Source organism: Camelina sativa, chromosome 12 (assembly GCF_030686135.1).
Source record: "Camelina sativa cultivar CO46 ecotype springtype chromosome 12, ASM3068613v1".
In the NCBI taxonomy this organism is placed as follows: Eukaryota; Viridiplantae; Streptophyta; class Magnoliopsida; order Brassicales; family Brassicaceae; genus Camelina; species Camelina sativa.
Genome location: NC_141891.1, coordinates 28367942 through 28386789, shown reverse-complemented (window position 1 = coordinate 28386789; position 18848 = coordinate 28367942). Strand labels below are relative to the sequence as shown.

Sequence of the window (18848 nt, the reverse complement as noted above, 5' to 3'; positions counted from 1 at the left end):
ATATATCAAGTTCCTAGGTTAACAAAGAAAAAGCAAAAAAATTTGTTTTGTAACATATCACAAAATTTCATATTCAATTTTATCTAGAATGCAAATGAATTTATATTTCTTCAATTTAATTTTGTTTTGCAACATATCTCACAAATTTTAAAACATTAAGTTAAAGTTTTTTTTATATTGTACTACAATTATGTTTATATAAAAAAAAACAGTGCGACATACTTATAAATACATATTGACCAATCATCTTTTATGCTAAGTCACTATCTTCATTTGTGTTGTCTGTCTCTTTTAACCATCTTTTTTGACAAAAATAAAATAAAATTATGGTCTTGCATTTGAAAATTAATTATGATAGAAGCTTAAATACCTTTGTTTTATGATATAAGAAAAATTAGTCAATAAATATTTATTTAATATAAACAATAATTTTTAAATTTGATATATTTAAGAATTATGAGCTTATAGGAATGTATTTTATTTTGATTCCTTGATGAAATTTAGTTATATTTATTTTGTATTTTAAGAAATTTAAAATCATTTAAAACTAGTTGAAGTTTAGTCAACGTGGACTTATGATCGGTTTACGTTTTGTCTGGGATACAAATCTTTTATCTTATAAATCACAAGTCACCTAGCCAATAATAATCTGCCACATAGATTATTGTTTTAGATTTTTAAAAAATTAATTGGGAAAAGAAATGAAAAGAAAATGGGTTTCATTGAGCCACGATCTCCACCTACTTCTCATAAACTAACTGCTGAGGAAATAACTTTAATGAATACTTTTCGTTAACAATTTGTTGATTAACCAGTTTAGTCTCTTCCACACTTTTCACTTATCCAAAAATAAATAGCTTATTTCTTCTTTTCTTTTTCTACTGAAACACGAATCATCTCATGAATTTTAAAATGTTGGCGCCGATCTTCACGATCAAACTATATCGTGATTCATTCATTGTGTACATCGATCCTTTGATTTTTTTTATCACCAAATCATTTTTCAAAAAATTTTGCAAATGATCAACTCGATATGGCTATAGAGTACTTTGAAGTCGCATCGGTTAAGAGACCGATATTGTGTAGATCTTGAGGCATGGCTTTCAGAAATTCTTCGTTATCAATGGCGGTACAGTAAGAGAGTTCTTCTGTTTTTTTGTTAGTAAATTATGGGTTAGTGATGATAACATGTTTAATTTGATGGTTTTTTTCACTTTGATGATTTTTTTTTTTTTAATTTGCAGTACTAGATCTTTCAATAACATTGAAGTGCCAAACGCTTAAAATACTATCCCTCATATACGAATCAAAAAGAGTGGGGATCATGAAGAGATTGAGGAAGCAAATTGAAGAAAAAGAATAAACTAGAAGAGTCTAAACCCTTGTGCTATCCATGTGTCCACTAAAAAGGTTATAAACCCTCTGTCAATTTCATACGTTTACAAATACAGTAATGCAATATGTTGTCATTTAACCTTTTTTTTGAAAAAGATATATGTTGTCATTTATTTTTTTAAATTTTGTTGAGTTTTTGATGAATTCATCTTTTATATGTGATATTATTACATATTATATCTTGAATCATTTTATTTACATATTATAAATTGAATAATTTTATGTGATATTTTAGTACATATTTTTTTTATAATATTGTGACAAGTACCAAACTATCAATTCAAAATAATTTGTAGTTTCTAACCATTTTTTTCTTAATAATTAACTTTAAATTTTTAACCAGATAAAAATAATAGTAATTTTTAACCATATTAGAAAATAAATTCTCGTACGAAAGTACGGGGTTAATACTAGTTTGATATAATGCATAAATTTTTTTTGATATAATTTTTTAACTCTTTTATGTTAAGCTGGAGTGCATAAAATTAAAATGCGGTTTGTAATGATAAATTAGATAGTTTAATTGTATTGCAAAGTGCAATGTGTAAGATTGGAGATCATTTTTTAAAACAAAAATTACTAGATTACAAATCTTTAATAAAATGTTAGGGTAATTATTTAGCATTTTAATATCAACAATAGACTTTTCCAAAAATATGCCCTGTATATATTTACGCAGGCTTTTTTTTTGTCAACTATTGGGCCACAACTGGCCGGCCCATTAGCCAAATTCCTACATTCGTAGGAGCCGAGACTCGATCCCGGGTGTGATGGTGCCTTCTACAAATGAATTTACGCAGGCTTTTATCTAGTATTTTATAAGAGAAAATTAGAAATAAATGAGATTTTTTAAAACCTTTGTCCATCTACACCTTCTTTAAAAAAGTTTGGTCAAGTAGGTTTTAGAGCAAAATTATAGTCAATTTTACCCTTAATCACAGTTTCAAATTAAATTTTTATTTTTTAATAATTAAAATTAGAAGAAAAACGAGGAACTTTAAAAATCAGTTTCCTTTTTTTCTTCACATTAAAGCCATACAAAAAAAATTAAAAAACAAAATTCAAAAGTTGGGCTTTTGGGCTTATTGGATCCATTTGAAGAAATATGAGTTTTGAGTTTTGGGAAGGGAAAAACAAAACAAAAGTCAAGTGTTAGAACTGTCTCCGCCGTCGTCAATAGTGAAGCTTGACGAGAAATTTGGGTTCTTTGATTCTTCATCTGATTGCTCATCTTAGGGTTTTTGTTCGTTTTGGTGGTCTCTTCTTCACTATCTCAAGCTCAATCAGTTTTGATTTCTCTTGACCATTGAATTGCCATCCCGATCGAATTAGGTATGTTGAATTGTGAAATTTTTTTTGCATGTTTAACTTTTGTCCTTTTTAATCTCGATTTCTATCCAGAATTGTATAATCATAAGTAAATTAAGCTGTTTTCAGTTTGGATTTCTCTTCACCATTTCTATACCTTTGGATCGAATTACGTAGTTGATTTGTGGAAATTTTTTTTGCATATATAACTATGTCCTTTTTAATCTCGATTTCTATTATTGATTAATGTAGTTGATTTGTATTATTTTGATTTCTCTACCTTTCAATCGAATTAGGTAGTTGATTTGTAATATTTTGTTTTTCAAAAATTGTCTCTTTGTATTTCATATTCTCATATCTTTGTTGCTTTATTTTGTAATTTTAGAGGTGATTCCTTCTCACACAGCTTTTTAAAAAACTCGATTTCAATCCAAATGCAAAGATTAAAAATTTACAAAAATTTCAATGATTTTACTTAATAATATGAATATGATGAAGTTGAAGCTCTCCAAAACTAAATGCTTGTTTAGTAAGAATTATATCTTGGTTGTTGACTATACAAGCATTATATATACACAAATGCATTATCTCAAGAAACCGATACAAAGCATCATCTCTTTGTTTGGTACATTTTTTCACTATTGTATTGACTTAAATTTCTTGTTTTGCATCTAAATGATTAATAATCAAGGTTTTTTTGTTCTTAATCATAGTTTTAAGAATCTTTATTATTTTGTCTTTCAAATTTGACTCTTTAGTATTTAATTTTCTCATGTATTTGTTGATTTTGTTATGATTTCAGAGGTGTTTCCTTCTCTCACTGCTTCTTAGCTAGTGGCATATTCGCTTGCTGCATCTTCACCGCCTCTTAGGTATGTGATATACCATTAAAAAAAAAATTGAAGCCAGTTATCATGTCTAAATATGTGATTTATTTCAGTTGTGGCTAATTTATACTAACTCATCTTTTACTTTTTTTTGGCAGGAATGGAAAACAAGTATCCTAAGCGGCTTATGGAAGATGGAAGTGAGCCACAAGTTGGACAGATAAATAACTCATGTCGAATGTCTATTTTGAACAAAATCAAGAGCGCATTACCAGAGGAGTATGAGATTGTGAAGGGTGATCCAGTTTTCGCAAGTATTTTTGCATTGTATGAGAATGGTCTTGGGTACTTAGCTCGGTTGATACACAACATCATGTGTAGGCAGTTGGTGAATAAGCAAAGACATGAGCTGTGGTTTGTGTTTGGTAAGAAGACGCTTAGATTCTCGATGCAAGAATTTCATGCAGTTACTGGGCTAAAGTACAATGATGATTTTAGTGGTGATTCAGAGGAATGTACAGATGATAATGGGTTTTGGAGTAAATTGTTGAAGAGAGGTGGTATCATTACCATTCAAAGTTTGATGAAGACCCACCTTGAAGCAGCCCATTGTGGAGAAAAAAGAAGATAAGATTCAGTTTGTGTATGTTTGTGTAATTGTTGGGTTGGTTGTGGCTAAGGATGAGAAGAAAGCTATACCACATTCATACATCAAGCTGGTCATGGATCTTGAGAAGGTTAGGAGTTATCCTTGGGGTCTTGTAACTTTTGACCATTTAGTTAGCTCTATAATGGAAGCAAGAAAGAAATTGAAGAATCCTATTAGTTACATCCTCAATGGTTTCTCATACGCTCTTCAAGTTTGGGTTATGGAAGCCATTCCTATCATTGGACAACTTATGGGAGAGAAGATTGACAAAGAGATTACAGTTGGTCGATGCTCTAATTGGAAAGGTGCTGCAAAAGTATCCTATGATGAGCTCCTCCTTGTAGAGAAATTAATTGGAAACAAGGTTAGTTGACAACTTTTTTTTTTTGAATATATTCGAACATGTTGAATTTTTTTTACTAATTGATAAACGAACATGAATGTATGTTGAATTGATATTTTTTTTTTGCTTTGGCAGGATGTTGTTTATGCATACATTTCCTCCACTGGAAACTTTGATGTATTGGCAGAGCCGTCGCACAATATATTGAGGCCACAAGCCCAACATCATGTTAAGGCTGGACCAAAGGAAAGAAAGAAAAAAAATTGTTAAAAAAGGTGATGCTGAGGTTCGAACCCAGTACCTCATTTAGTTTATAATTGACTTTTACCACTACACTAATGAAACTTTTATCCAATTGAGGGCCGAAAATTTACATATTATTTCACGGCCGCAATCACATGCTTCATCAGCTTGTGCTTGGGACCGGCACTGTGTATTGGAGTCCATTGAATATTTGAGGAGTGATAAAATTGAAGATTGTGAAGTGGACAACTTGGATGCTCTGATCAGATCTGGCTATGATTTTGGAGATTATATCTGGGAGAGTGTCGAAGGATATGGTGTGGATACAAATTGGAGTTACCATCTACAGTGGTAGCAACTAGTAGAACTCCTTTGTATTTATTCTTCAAAAATGTTCCATCAACTACTATCACTTTCCGCATTGCCTTGTAGAACCCTCTTCTTGATTGACCAAAAGAAATAAATAGATATTTGAATCTTCCATCAAAGTCAATTTCATAATTCGTGAACGTACCAGGATTCGCTTCTTGTAGCATGTGCAAGTATTTTGGTATCTTAGCATAACTTTTCTCAGGAATTCCTCTAACTTCGTTAACTGCATACTCCCGAGACTCCCAAGCTTGGTGATATGTTAGCTCGCAGCCGTACCTTGAACGAATAATATTAATTATATCAATCGCTCTAGGACCTTCCTTCACACCCTCATAGCTTTCATTAATGAGATGTCCAATTGTTCTTGCAGATGGAGTCCTACAAAATGAGTTTTTTTTTTAAGGAGCAAATGTATGGTTACCCACAAACTTGTTGATTTTGAAATATGTAGACGCTTGTGAACACTCAGCCCGGAGACGCCAATTACAAGCACTATCAATGCAGCGTATACACCACCATCTCTTATCAGATTTTGTAATCATGTAGTCGCAGTTATATTTCATTGCATACATTTTCATAGTAGCATGTAAAGCTTCCTTACTGCTAAAATCTTCACCCTTCTTTACCATTGAATCTTCCAACTTTGAACCAGCAGCATCACCAAGATTAGCATCAGTAGGCTTTTCTAATAAATCATTATTCGGCTTATGTGAATTCCTTGAAATAATAGCTACTGATTTTCCCATATCAACTCCCACATCATCACCATCACTTGTATCATGTGGGTCCTTATTCAAATCGAACTGGATAACTCCTATGATCATCAACTATTCCTTTGAATGTAACACACAATCGAATCATGTTTTTCCTTTTCAGATATGCAAGAAAATTTTTCATTCCCCTATCATTTGTCAATACAACAAGAGGAGAATCAACTTTAACCTCTCAGGATAAATAATTGAATTCCACATCAAACATACTTTGCTCTATTTCATAGTCTTCTGAAACCATCACCTTCAACTCTTCCAGAGACGTAGTGGGTTCAAAGTCAGTAATCTCGCACGTTTTTCTTCATCATCAATAAATCTCCACTCCTTGTTGGCATCCAATCTCGATACACCACAAGTAACATAGATTTGCATCATAATCAGTAAATGAAAATTTCGTGGAAGGTGAAAGAGAGTGAAAACAACCGATCACAATATCATAAGTTATGTCGAATGTCAATTTTTTCTGTTTTTGTCTTTCTTCTAAAAAATTAGAATACACATTCTAAAATATATTAGAACATATCTAAACAATAAATACAGAATCGTAACCATAAATTAAGATTACTCAAAAAATAAATACAGAATCGTAACTAGAAATTAAGATTATTCAAAGTATATTCACTTTCATTATTTAGTTTATTTTCTTTCTATTTCTAGGGTATTCTAAGTTTTACAGATTATAAATTCTAAAATGTTTATGATATTATCTTCTACTTCTTTTAGTATACAGGGTAAAACGTGGAAAATATATTCTGAATTGATGTCGAATGAAGAAAAATGTAGAATACATATTCTTAATTAATTGGTAGAACATACAAAATTCAGTTTCTGAAGTTTTTAGAACAAATTTTTCGTCTAAACTTCGTAGAACATGTACAAACTGTAGAATGAATAATCTAAATGTTTCATAACTTGAAAAAATCGTAGAAAGTCTTTTATGAACAATTTAGACCAGAAATCATCATTTTACAAACTGATTTTTGACACCCAAAACATTTTTTTTTCAATTTTTTTTTGCACAGTTGTATACTAACATAGGTTTACTGTTTGTTTTTTGGTTTAAACTCCTAAAAATTTTACTATATCAATTAGTAGGGGTATTTTCGTCACAATTGACAATCTTCAAAAAAAAGTGTATATGGACAAATGTTTAGAAAAAGCTCCTTTTTTCTAATTTTCCCATTTTATAAAACTGGTTATGGAAATAAAAATCTAAAATGATGGAAGAAGCCGAGGATGCGGAACAGTGGAGTTTAGCACAACAGGTCGACTTTGAATGTGAAATGATGGAAGAAGCCGAGGATCAAAGGGAACTTACTAAATGGAAAGTCCCACCGGCTGGATGGTTTAAGTGTAACATTGGTATGTCTAGAGGCCAAAAAAACTCACCTTCAGGTGCCGCTTGGGTTCTAAGAGATGAGCATGGTTAGGTTCTTATTCTTTTTCTTTTTTGATAACTCAGGAGTGATTCTAAAGGCTTCCTAGGTCCAAAGACTAATCTCCTGGGGCCGGAAAAAACCATGTTAAATTTTGAACCCTCGTGGCCATTGCTACTCGAACCCAGATGGCGGGACTTTTATCCTTTTACCACTGGACCATGGCGACTTGGTTCATGGTAAGGTTCTTATCCATAGCATAAAAGCTTTCATGGTTCTTTGAAAAGGGAAGAAGCAGATTTTCAAGGTTTTTTGTGGGCGGTTGAAAGTATGATCAGCCATAAGCAATTGAAAAGCATTTTTGCCTTTGAATCAGCTGATCTTGTTGGTGGGATATTAAGACCAAAGGCATGGCCTTCCTTTGCACATCAACAATCAGAAATGCTCCTGCTACTGTCTAGAATACAAGACTGGAGAGTACAGCTAGAGAAACCGATGAAAACAGAAGTGCTTCTCTCATTGCTCAAAGTGTTTTAGACTTTGCATTTATGCAATATTATATAGCTTCAGGTCATCCAACCTGGTTACATGAACTCTTTGAAACTGAGAGATTCTATTCCTCTTTTTAAGTTTTGGTTTCTGTCTCCCTTTTGGCTAAAGTGTTTAGAGCCTATTTTTTTTGGAGGGATATTTGATTATGTTTAATCACTATCTCTAAGTAACTTTTGATCAGACTACAAAGTTACATATTGAAATACTTTATTGTAATACTTTCAGTTACAAATGGAAAACTCAGATGACAAAAAAAAAAAAAAAAAAAAAAGGAAATAAAAATCTAAAAGAAAATTGAAAAACCTTCCTCCGCTAACTAAGCCGGCAACACCTAACTCATAAAACATCCGGCTGAGCAATTAATATCTTATCTATATTCTATAGTCAGCGTATGAAAAAGAACAAAAAAATGGCCTACTTCAGTAAATGAACGCCGCAATTGATTACTAAATCTTACCTTATGTATTTTTCAAAGCATTCAAACGTTGCGTTCCCAAAAACAAAACATAAAAAAACTAAGGTGATAATGGCCACCACACCAATAATACATTTGCATCGGAAGAGAGAGACAGTTTCTGGTCAAACTTAAGAACACAACACATCCCAAAAAAAACAACAAGAAGAACTCATTCAGATTCTTCTCCTATGATCCAGTTCTTGTAATAATAATAACATACACACACACAAATAAAACACAGAGTGGTTCCTCTAATGAACTCAACATTTCTTTTGTTGTTGTTCCTTAGTCTCATCAATCTTCTCTTTGTCTCTGTTTCATGTGCTTCTTTCACAGAGTTCGTTTACCCTAATTTCACAGCTTCTAACCTCAGATTCATCGACAGCTCCAAAGGAGCTTTCCTCTTCTCTCGTAATTCAATCTTCAAAGCCGGTTTATTCAGTCCCGGCGACGATGATTCCTCCTCTGCTTTCTACTTCTCCGTCGTCCATGTCGACTCCGGTTCAACAATCTGGTCGTCAAATCGAGATTCCCCTGTTTCAAGCTCTGGTAAAATGAATCTTACCCCTCAAGGAATCTCTGTTATCGAAGATGGTAAAAGTCAAATACCCGTTTGGTCAACGCCGGTTTTAGCCTCTCCGGTTAACTCTCTCAGGTTAACCGACTCCGGAAACCTCCTTTTGCTTGATCGCTTGAACGTTTCTCTATGGGAAAGCTTTGATCTCCCCACCGACTCGATCGTCCTCGGACAAAGACTCAGGGTTGGGATGTTCTTGTCCGGATCTGTCTCACCGTCCAATCTATCTACCGGAGATTATAAGTTCTTGGTTGGTGAGTCTGACGGTTTGATGCAGTGGAGAGGTCAGAATTATTGGAAGCTAAGGATGCATACACGAGCTAATGTTGATTCTAACTTCCCTGTTGAGTATTTAACAGTTACTACTTCTGGATTAGCTCTTATGGGACGAAACGGGACGGTGGTTGTACTCCGTGTGGCTTTACCACAGTCTTCTGATTTCCGTGTAGCAAAGATGGATTCTTCTGGTAAATTGATTGTCAGTAGATTCTCCGGTAAGAGTCTTGTGACCGAATTCTCTGGTCCTATGGTTACTTGTCAGATTCCGTTTGTGTGCGGTCAGCTCGGGCTTTGTAATCTTGATAATGCTTCGGAAAACCAGAGTTGTTCGTGTCCAGATGAGATGCGGTTGGATGCGAGTAAGAAGGTATGTGTTCCGGTTAGTCAATCATTGAGCTTACCAGTTTCTTGTGAAGCAAGCAATATATCGTACCTCGAACTCGGCCTTGGTGTGTCTTACTTCTCTACTCACTTCAGTGATCCTGTCGATCACGGTCTCGCGTTATCGGCTTGTCATGATCTATGCAGTAATAATTGCTCCTGCCTTGGTGTTTTCTATGAGAGCACGTCTCGGTCTTGTTATTTGGTAAAGGACTCGTTTGGTTCTTTGTCGCTAGTGAAGAACTCACCAGACAATCATGATCTGATCGGATACGTTAAGTTGTCTATCAAAAAGCCAAACGGTCAACCTCCGGGAAACAAAAACAGAGGATCTAATTTTCCAGTGATCGCACTTGTGCTCTTACCTTGCTCTGGTTTCTTCCTACTGATTGCATTAGGGTTTCTCTGTTGGCGAAGATGTGCAGTGATGAGATACAGCAGTATCCGTGAGAAGCAAGTAACCAGACCCGGGTCGTTCGGATCAGGAGATCTAGGATCTTTCCATATCCCAGGTTTACCTCAGAAATTCGAATTCGAAGAGCTGGAACAAGCAACAGAGAATTTCAAGATGCAGATTGGATCAGGTGGATTCGGCGCAGTCTATAAAGGAACTCTCCCGGACGAAACACTTGTCGCCGTCAAGAAAATCACAAACCATGGGCTTCACGGTAGACAAGAGTTCTGCACAGAAATCGCAATAATTGGAAATATCCGACACACGAATTTGGTGAAACTCAGAGGCTTTTGCGCTCGTGGGAGGCAGCTACTCTTAGTCTACGAGTACATGAACCATGGTTCATTAGAAAAGACTCTGTTCAGCGGGAATGGTCCGGTGCTTGAATGGCAAGAAAGGTTTGATATAGCGCTTGGCACGGCTCGTGGGCTCGCCTATCTCCACAGTGGATGTGACCAGAAGATCATACACTGCGACGTGAAGCCAGAGAACATCTTACTGCACGATCATTTCCAGCCCAAGTTATCTGATTTCGGGTTATCTAAACTTCTGAGCCAAGAAGAGTCGAGTCTGTTCACGACGATGAGAGGTACTCGAGGCTATTTAGCCCCCGAGTGGATAACAAACGCAGCTATCTCTGAGAAAGCTGATGTGTACAGCTATGGAATGGTGTTATTAGAGCTAGTTAGTGGTCGGAAAAACTGCTCCTTCCGATCTCGGAGCAACAGTGTGACGGATGAGAATAATGTGAACAGCTCGTCGACTACGACCACTAGTACTGGTATGGTGTATTTCCCCTTGTACGCTTTGGATATGCATGAACAAGGGAGGTATATGGAGCTGGCTGATCCGAGGTTAGAGGGTCGGGTAACGAGCCAAGAGGCTGAGAAGTTGGTTCGGATAGCTTTGTGTTGCGTCCACGAGGAGCCGGCTTTGAGGCCAACGATGGCAGCGGTAGTCGGGATGTTCGAAGGAAGCATACCGTTGGGGATTCCGAGGATGGAGTCGTTGAATTTCTTGAGGTTTTATGGGCTGAGGTTTGCAGAGTCTTCCATGGTTGAAGGGCAAAATGGGGAGAGTGAAAGTATGGTCTTCCACCGGCGAGAGAGCTCTAATAGCGGTGGCTCTAGGCACTCTGCATCTTACATAGCATCTCAGGAAGTGTCCGGCCCACGATGAGATTACCTAAACGTGATTTTTGTTGTCTTTTGTTTTATTTGTTTTTGGTTACTTTGTTAATAGTGATAGGCCTTTGTTCATATATGAAAATTATTGGATAACGTTTGACATAGAGACTACAAACAAAACTGTTTCTTCTTCTTAATGACACAAGAAGAACATCACGATAAAACCACATACTCTAGTAAATCAATCGTATCGTTACCGAAGTTTGTACCAATAACAACACAAAAGGAGACGAAGATTGCAATAATTGGGTGGTCTTTCAGAGCTGATGTATCATTCTAAACCGCTGCATTTGTCAGATCTTTCACTGCCACAATTTCTTGAGGCTGCATATACAATACAACCCATGTTAGAACCCATCATTTGGTTAATCAATCTAACTATTACAAACATCATTTCCTCTATATATAATTTCCATCCTTTTCATGCAATTCTTCCATCTCTATTTTCATCTTTACCAAGGTTTCATATCCAACTAACTTAGAAGCGTACTAAATGAATTTATATCAAGAGACAGACTAGTAGTGAATGGCCCATATCTTCAGCCGACCACAAAGACATTCATATTTACCTCAGCTAGCTCCTCTTCATGCTTGACGATGAAAGCTGTATCAACTTTTCCATTTTTGAAATCCTGTTAACAACAATTGGATTACCAAAAAGCCAACATTTTCATAATAGAAGATTCACTAACATAGCGCTACTAACACACACCTCAACATCAAGGATAAGTTTGTGGTAATTGATGGTCGTTGGAACCCCTGATTAAACCAAGACAAGGAAAATTAATTAGCATTCCACCACATGTCCGACGTAACGAAAAGTCACTTTTTAAGCAGTATATAACGAATAACAAAACAAACAATGCTTAGTAAGATGGAAGTAACAAAAACTAGTCCTCTTCATACCTGTAATTATAGTGTCATCAAGAGCACGCTTCATCCGTTCAATTGCTTTTTCCCTTGTTGGAGCCCACACAATAAGCTATAAGATTTAGGGTAACAAGAATGAATGTCAACACATCAGCTATAGGTTCAAGTAGGCTGCTGAGATAGATGGCAGATAGACTGAACTGAACCGCATTAGAATTTCTACAGTCCTACCGAAACCAGAAAGCCTCTTCTAATATTTGTTTGAGATTCCAAAACACTAGAGTAGTTATTTTACCATAGATCCACAAAATTTGTTCCCATATAACGAAACAGATACAAAATGACTACCCAGAAAAAATAAAAGACAAATATACCTTTCCTAGAAGAGAATCATAGCTTGGAGGCACAACGTAGTCGGAATAAACATGGCTGTCCATTCTAACGAAAGGACCTCCAGATGGCAGGTATGATGTTATTCTGCCTGTTATCATGAGAGTGGCAGTATTGTAATGAAAGCCAATCTGCTAACACTTCAAAGATGTGACATATAAAGGTCTACTGAAACATACCAGGGCCAGGTCTGAATCCTTTGAATGGATCTTCTGCATTGATACGACATTCAATTGAGTGCCCTCTGAGCACAATCTCTTCCTGTAAATAAACAAAATTCAGTTTTGAAAGAATTTTTTTGATATCCACTCAGAACATCACATACAACACCAGTCAAACCTGTTTGTAACGAAGTTTCTCTCCCATTGCAACACGAATCTGCTCCTCTATCAAATCAACGGAGTAAATCATCTCTGTTACAGGATGCTCCACCTGAGTTTAGATCCAAGAAATGGTTGGCATTCAGTTTACTTCAGATGCTTATACATGTATAAAAAAGGTAAATCTTGGCAAACAACTTATACTTTTCAGTCATAATAAAATTCAACCTGAATCCTAGTGTTCATTTCCATGAAGTAGAAGGAACCTCTTTCATCTAAAAGAAATTCGACAGTGCCAACACCAATGTACCCAATGGAAGCTGCTGCGGCGACTGCTGCATCGCCCATGGCTTTTCGCAATTCAGCGGTCAATGCTGGAGAAGGTGCTTCTTCTAGAAGCTTTTGGTTACGCCTCTGTTATAAGGAGAAGATATAATTACATGAGACAGATGGTTTTAGCACGCCATACAAGGCATGAACAAAAGCAGCATGAAAGAACCGGTATTGAATTTTCGAGTTATCTTAGCAATTAGCAACATGAAAAGAAAAAAATAACAGTTTAGCAGATCCTGCAGCTGGGATATGACATGCAAGTGTGGTAATTAGGCTGAAGTAAATTTATTCCTGTTTTCATATATTCAGATACATTTATTCTTCAAGCACTACACAATAACTGATGGTAATGAAATTATGAAAACCTAGGAGGGAGATACCTGGATGCTGCAGTCACGCTCACCAAAGTGAACAACATTTCCAAATTTATCTGCCAACACCTGAAATACAAGAGGTACAAAAGACAAGATGGGTTTGAAATCCAATAATAGTATCACTGGACCATCAACTCGCGAGATCATTTTTGCTAAAGCGTCAACTGTTTTGAACAACTTTTCCTGATAAACACCATACCTGGAACTCAATATGTCTTGGGTTTTGTACGAACTTCTCCAGATAACATCCATCGTTTCCGAAAGCAGCAGCAGCCTCACTCTTAGCTTGCTGTGAATCAACAAATTAAGAAAAGTTCTATAAAGGGACGTCCAATTTTTAGTGAAAGTTTCATTTAAAAAAACTGTGCCTATACAGGCAAGGGGAGAGCGTATGATCTGGGTTTTTTATTTTATAGAAACCAATGGTCAGCATTACTCCATTTAAGTTACTATACATCCATATTTCACAACGATACAGTTCTCGGAATTTTGAAATGCGACACACATCATGAGATTACATTGCATCTTTATGTTGTTGAGTTAGAAAGAAATAAAGAATATGTAATAATACTGCAATTCTTTACAACATCTTGATGTTGGACTATATGCTTATGTAAACTTGATTGTCATACCTGTAACAATTTTACAAACTCTCCCGGTTCCTTAGCAAGACGCATTCCACGTCCACCACCACCGGCTGTTGCCTTGAAACCAGAAAAGCCAGAACAGTCAGTTTTTGTAAATATAAACATATCAATAAGTACAGAGTGACAAGCTGAGCATTAGAAGAAAAAAAAAAGATACTTAAAATGGTTCCTTTTCAAGCAGACCAATTTAATCGCTTACAAAAAATATATATATATATATATATATATGAATACAAATTGTAATTCCAACTGTATCATCTACTACATATAGAATCAAGTCAAGTTTACCTTGATCATTACTGGGAAACCAATCTCATCGGCGACCCTGATTGCTTCTTCTGTGCTCTGAAATAAGAAGAAAATAAAAGACATTGGAATTCCAAGAATTCTCTTGACATGCAAAAACTAGAAATTCTAAAATGATAATCCAGCAAAATACCTTCAATAGCCCATCACTTCCTGGTACAGTTGGAACCCCTGCATTTTTCATTGTCTCTCTTGCAGTTGCTTTGTCTCCCATAACACGGATGCTATCAGGCTGCAGATAGAAAAGACGAAAATACCAATAATCAGTTGCTTTATCAGATCAATAGTAGTACCTCCCCTATTAGAAAAAAAATGGAAGATACAGATTAATTCTTTGAAGAGAAGTTAAAAACTTACATTAGGTCCAATAAAGTTGATCCCATGGTCTCTGCACATTTCAACAAAGAGAGCGTTCTCCGAAAGGAAACCGTATCCAGGATGAAGCATTGTACATCCACGACTGATAGCAGCAGAGAGAACATTTGGAATAACCAAGTACCTAGAAAAGGATTTGAGTAAAAAGAGTTGATTAACAGGCCAAGAAATGTCTTATATAGTATGACATCTTAAGGAAAGAGTGGTAAGAAAATAAAAGAAACAGACTACAAAATACAACATTCACACTTGTCCGGAATAAACAAACGAGTTTTATTATGCTAGAAAAATTCACAAAAGAAACTTACGACTGGTTGCTGGGAGCTTCACCAATACAAACAGCTTCATCAGCCAATTTGACATGGAGGGCATCCTTGTCTATGGTTGAATAAACAGCAACACAAGGAATCCCCATTTCGTGTGCAGTTCGGATAACACGGACTGCGATTTCACCTCTATTAGCCACAAGGATCTTATCGCCACTGCATGTAGCACCGAGAGCACCACCACCAGTAGCCCTCTTGGCTTTCCTCTGGCTAACTTTTAGAGTTTGAGTTCTTTGTCTGAGGAAGCTAAGCTTTTGTGGCATCGTCAAGTTACACAGTGAACTTCTGATAAATCGTGTCTTCCCCAATACTAAGGACTTCATTATAACAAATTGAAGATAGATATACAATTAGTAAAAAGCCTTGGAAGAACCAACAGATCAAAGAACAATGTTACTATGCACAAGAGCACTGAAGAAGAGATATGAAATCGAGAAACAAAGCTCCTATTCTAATTCACGTTGGGCGCTTACAGGTGGAGAAGCAACGGATTTGCAATTGGTGGTAATCATAGAGGCGTCCATATCCAAAAATGAAGCAAAGCAAATCCTGGTTCAACAAAGAAGAAGCATCAGCATTTGCAATGAAAAGGAAGTGAGACGAAACCTCGTGAGCATCGAAACAGATCTAATCGCAGAGGAGGAGCCTTCGTACCTCTTCGTTCACCTCGAGAGAGATTGAAGAAATGGTGAGTGTGAAACTGTGAGATATTGAATCCTCCGCCCGAATGGTTTTGTTTGGTTTAATTTGGTGGATCCTGTGCCAACTCTAAACGCGAACGCAAACGTGGAACGCAATATTACATGATGCAAATATTTGGTTATATTGTAGGTAACGCAATATAAATAGCATTATAAGCAAATGAAAAAAAAAAAAACTAACTTAGTTTATAAAAAAATAAAAAATCGGACTTTTGAAATAAAAGTAGTCTTTACTGATAATACTGATATAGTAAATAATAATCCACACATTTTAAAAAATATTTAATTTCATGATTTATTTCTTAAACCGAATTTTAACTTCACACATTTTGTAATACAATTGAATTATATATTTCATTATTGTAAATTAAATTTTCATTCCAAACACTTAATATTTGTTGAGAACAAATAAAACATTTATACAGAAACAAATATATGCATTATATCAAAATTGTATCTTGATAATTATTGATTAAGATCAAAATTTAAAAATTTACCTTTGATTTCACGTGATTAACTTGCAGTTTTTTAGAGATGGGAACTAAAGTTGCAAAAAGTTGACAACTTAAGGTTTTTTTTGGTTGAACCATTAAAATACACAAAATATTTTAATCTAATATCAAACGAGGTAACTAGAGGTGTTCTAAAAAATAATACTATAAAACCTAATATTAATAAAAATATATTAAATCTCTTAAAAAATATAACATACATTTTCTCTTAACAATTAAAAAAAAAATCAGCCCACACAGTTGTGGTCCAGTGGTAAGAGAGAATTGGGGTAAGGTTTAAATGAACTAACCCAGGTTAGATCCATTCTAGTAACAAAAATCACAAAAAATCAAAATTGTGTGAAGTCTGTCAGTTGGGTTTTAGTCCAATTGGCTTACCTGGTAGTCAGAAATGCAGGCGGCCTGACTACCCCTGGCATTAGTCGGAAAACATTCCAAACTCATGACAGATATTGTGGTGGCCCTTCGGGGAGAAATCCACTTTGAAGTACTTTGGTGTGTTTCTACCGAGATTGACTGGATCAGCCGATAGGGTTTATATAAAAAAAAATATATTAAAAAATTGTTCCATTGAATATGGCATGTTAAAATCTAGTAATATCACAAATTGGAAAATGCATATGCTAAATATGATGTAAATTCTTAATTTAATATAAATATGATCCATAAACAGAAACCATATGATAATATAATTATTGTAATCAGTTTTGGTGTCTATACCAACAATAATAAAAAGATGCAACATCACTAGCTCATAAGGGCATCTCCATCAAAGAATGTCAAAAAAAGTTTCTTAAAACATATGTTATTATTAATTTTGAAGAAAACTGAAATTAAAAACTTCTTAAGAAACTTTAAAATTTCATGGGTCCATTGATAGATGTTAAATTTGGAGTTCTTAAAAAAAACTGCATAGATATGGATGCTTTTACTTGTAGACTGAGGCCAGGCTGGAAGAGTGAAAGCTTGATCTCTGCTGCTTACAAACCAGGTCAGGTCAGCAATGAAAGTAAATCAGCTTGATTTTTGATTATTTATGATGAGCAGAGCAGAGGCACCGGCAGCTTCTGCATTATTTGCCTTTGCTGTGAACCTACAATTGCCCCGTTCCACAATAACAACATCTCTAGAAAGATAAACAAAGATTGAACTCATTCACTTTTCAACATCACAAATAGCTTAAACGCATTGATTCTCATGTCATAGGTCATGATAGAAAAGGGTAAAAACACAAAGATTTGCAAAAACAAGGTGTGTTTGGTTTGCATTCTTCTCCTTGGACACAATCCGTCTCCAACAAACTCCACACTCTCAACACCATCAACCCACGTTGAACTTTCACCTTAAGCAAAGAGCCAGGTGACCACAAATCATACACACACATATAAACTTCAATCCAATCTAGTAAACATGAATAAAGCTTTCACAAATCCAATAAGTAAAACAACTAAGAGTTTAAAGCTTAAACTCAGAATTGAGGAATCCACAACTTAGATCAACTATAAAGCTAAAAAGGTTGAAACTTTAACTCTCAAAATCACTAAACTAATCACAAAATTTCAACATCATATAATTAGAAAGATCCGATTTTGTTAATCCAAATTAGTCAATAAGAAGTAGATGAATACGAAGTACATTGAGTTAGAGAGGAGTACAAAAACGAATTTATTCTCTCAACCAGGTTTCTTGGTAGCTAAATCGTCTTGATGAACGATATCACCGGCGGTGACTGTAGAAGGGGGAGATGAGAGTAGAACCAAAGATGATAAAAGAAGAAACCGGAGAAATCAAAGCCAATCCATCGAAATGCTCCTCTAAGGATTCTTCAGAGAGAGCCAGAGAGAGAAGACTGAAATTGAGCTAGATCCAATGTGCATTATGCAACTATCGATTACCAAACATGATACTCAATGCAGAAGGAAGCAAAACAAGTAAAAGCTAATGTTCATACCTCCCAATTTTAGTCTGCAAGAGTCTAGGTGCAGTCGTCGTATCTCTAAGACAGAACAAACTATTCAATTAAAATTCATATACATTATTAAACAAAGCTTCAAACCGTTTTAAGAATTGAAAGATCATAACTTTGTTCAACAAAAACCGCAATTTTGATGGATATGAAAACAATTCATATAAAATAGAAGAAGTGCTAATAATGACCTGTGCAGGTTCTAGTACGTTGTCTTGTGCCGCTACGTATGGATCTTGTCTTGAAACCATTATATATCTTTCAATTTCTGGCACCCAACAATTACATGGTGAATCACGAAAATGAGAGAGAGAGAGAGAGAGAGAGAGAGAGAGAGAGAGAGAGAGATACAAATGCGGCAAAGAAAAAAAATCATTTTTCTCTCCACCCAATCAGGTACGGACACAACTTTGATCCTTAGAGCATCTCCACTCGGAGATTCTCTTACAAATACTAAAGAAGAGAGAAGAGAGGGGAGATCAAAAAGACAATTTTCTCTCTCTTTCAGCGGTTACTAAGTCTAACGATGGTTATCTACGAATTTTTCGGCGTCATGTG

General features: G+C 35.3%; 3 protein-coding genes and 1 long non-coding RNA gene across 5 annotated transcripts; 2 read left to right on the top strand and 2 right to left on the bottom strand.

The window, feature by feature from the left end:
* Window positions 1–2516: 2516 nt before the first annotated feature.
* Window positions 2517–5243, top strand: LOC104732518 (uncharacterized). Its single transcript, XM_087479803.1, has 4 exons — window positions 2517–2727; window positions 3506–3575; window positions 3689–4543; window positions 4658–5243. Exons 3-4 carry the CDS (start codon window positions 4253–4255, stop codon window positions 4790–4792), a joined length of 426 nt encoding a protein of 141 aa, XP_087335929.1. The 5' UTR covers window positions 2517–2727; window positions 3506–3575; window positions 3689–4252; the 3' UTR covers window positions 4793–5243.
* Window positions 5244–8317: 3074 nt separating this feature from the next.
* LOC104732517 (G-type lectin S-receptor-like serine/threonine-protein kinase At5g35370) lies at window positions 8318–11272 on the top strand. Its single transcript, XM_010452064.3, has one exon. The coding sequence runs from the start codon at window positions 8547–8549 to the stop codon at window positions 11160–11162; it is 2616 nt and encodes an 871-aa protein (XP_010450366.1). The 5' UTR covers window positions 8318–8546; the 3' UTR covers window positions 11163–11272.
* Window positions 11235–15970, bottom strand: LOC104732516 (biotin carboxylase, chloroplastic). Its single transcript, XM_010452063.3, has 17 exons — window positions 15766–15970; window positions 15585–15660; window positions 15094–15428; window positions 14768–14909; window positions 14544–14642; window positions 14393–14449; window positions 14090–14161; window positions 13657–13746; window positions 13464–13523; window positions 12979–13164; window positions 12770–12862; window positions 12610–12691; window positions 12415–12521; window positions 12077–12152; window positions 11883–11929; window positions 11740–11802; window positions 11235–11494 (listed from the first exon to the last, which is right to left on the bottom strand). Exons 2-17 carry the CDS (start codon window positions 15633–15635, stop codon window positions 11447–11449), a joined length of 1608 nt encoding a protein of 535 aa, XP_010450365.1. The 5' UTR covers window positions 15636–15660; window positions 15766–15970; the 3' UTR covers window positions 11235–11446.
* Window positions 15971–17709: 1739 nt separating this feature from the next.
* Window positions 17710–18847, bottom strand: LOC104732514 (uncharacterized). 2 transcript variants are annotated; one of them, XR_015574246.1, is made up of 3 exons: window positions 18482–18847; window positions 18276–18320; window positions 17710–18184 (listed from the first exon to the last, which is right to left on the bottom strand). It is a non-coding gene; the product is annotated as an uncharacterized LOC104732514 (long non-coding RNA). The 2 variants fall into 2 exon arrangements; XR_015574247.1 differs by having other exon boundaries at window positions 17895–18173; window positions 18276–18335; window positions 18482–18677.
* Between the last annotated feature and the right edge of the window lies 1 nt (window position 18848).

Coding starts and splice junctions, on each gene's coding strand:
- LOC104732516 (XM_010452063.3), bottom strand. CDS start 15,635: ATGGACGCCTCTATGATTACCACCAATTGCAAATCCGTTGCTTCTCCA. Junction 14,643..14,767: donor TCAACTTTATTGGACCTAAT/GTAAGTTTTTAA, acceptor TTCTATCTGCAG/CCTGATAGCATCCGTGTTAT. Junction 12,863..12,978: donor AAATGAACACTAGGATTCAG/GTTGAATTTTAT, acceptor ATCTAAACTCAG/GTGGAGCATCCTGTAACAGA.
- LOC104732518 (XM_087479803.1), top strand. CDS start 4,253: ATGGATCTTGAGAAGGTTAGGAGTTATCCTTGGGGTCTTGTAACTTTT. Junction 4,544..4,657: donor AGAAATTAATTGGAAACAAG/GTTAGTTGACAA, acceptor TTGCTTTGGCAG/GATGTTGTTTATGCATACAT.
- LOC104732517 (XM_010452064.3), top strand. CDS start 8,547: ATGAACTCAACATTTCTTTTGTTGTTGTTCCTTAGTCTCATCAATCTT.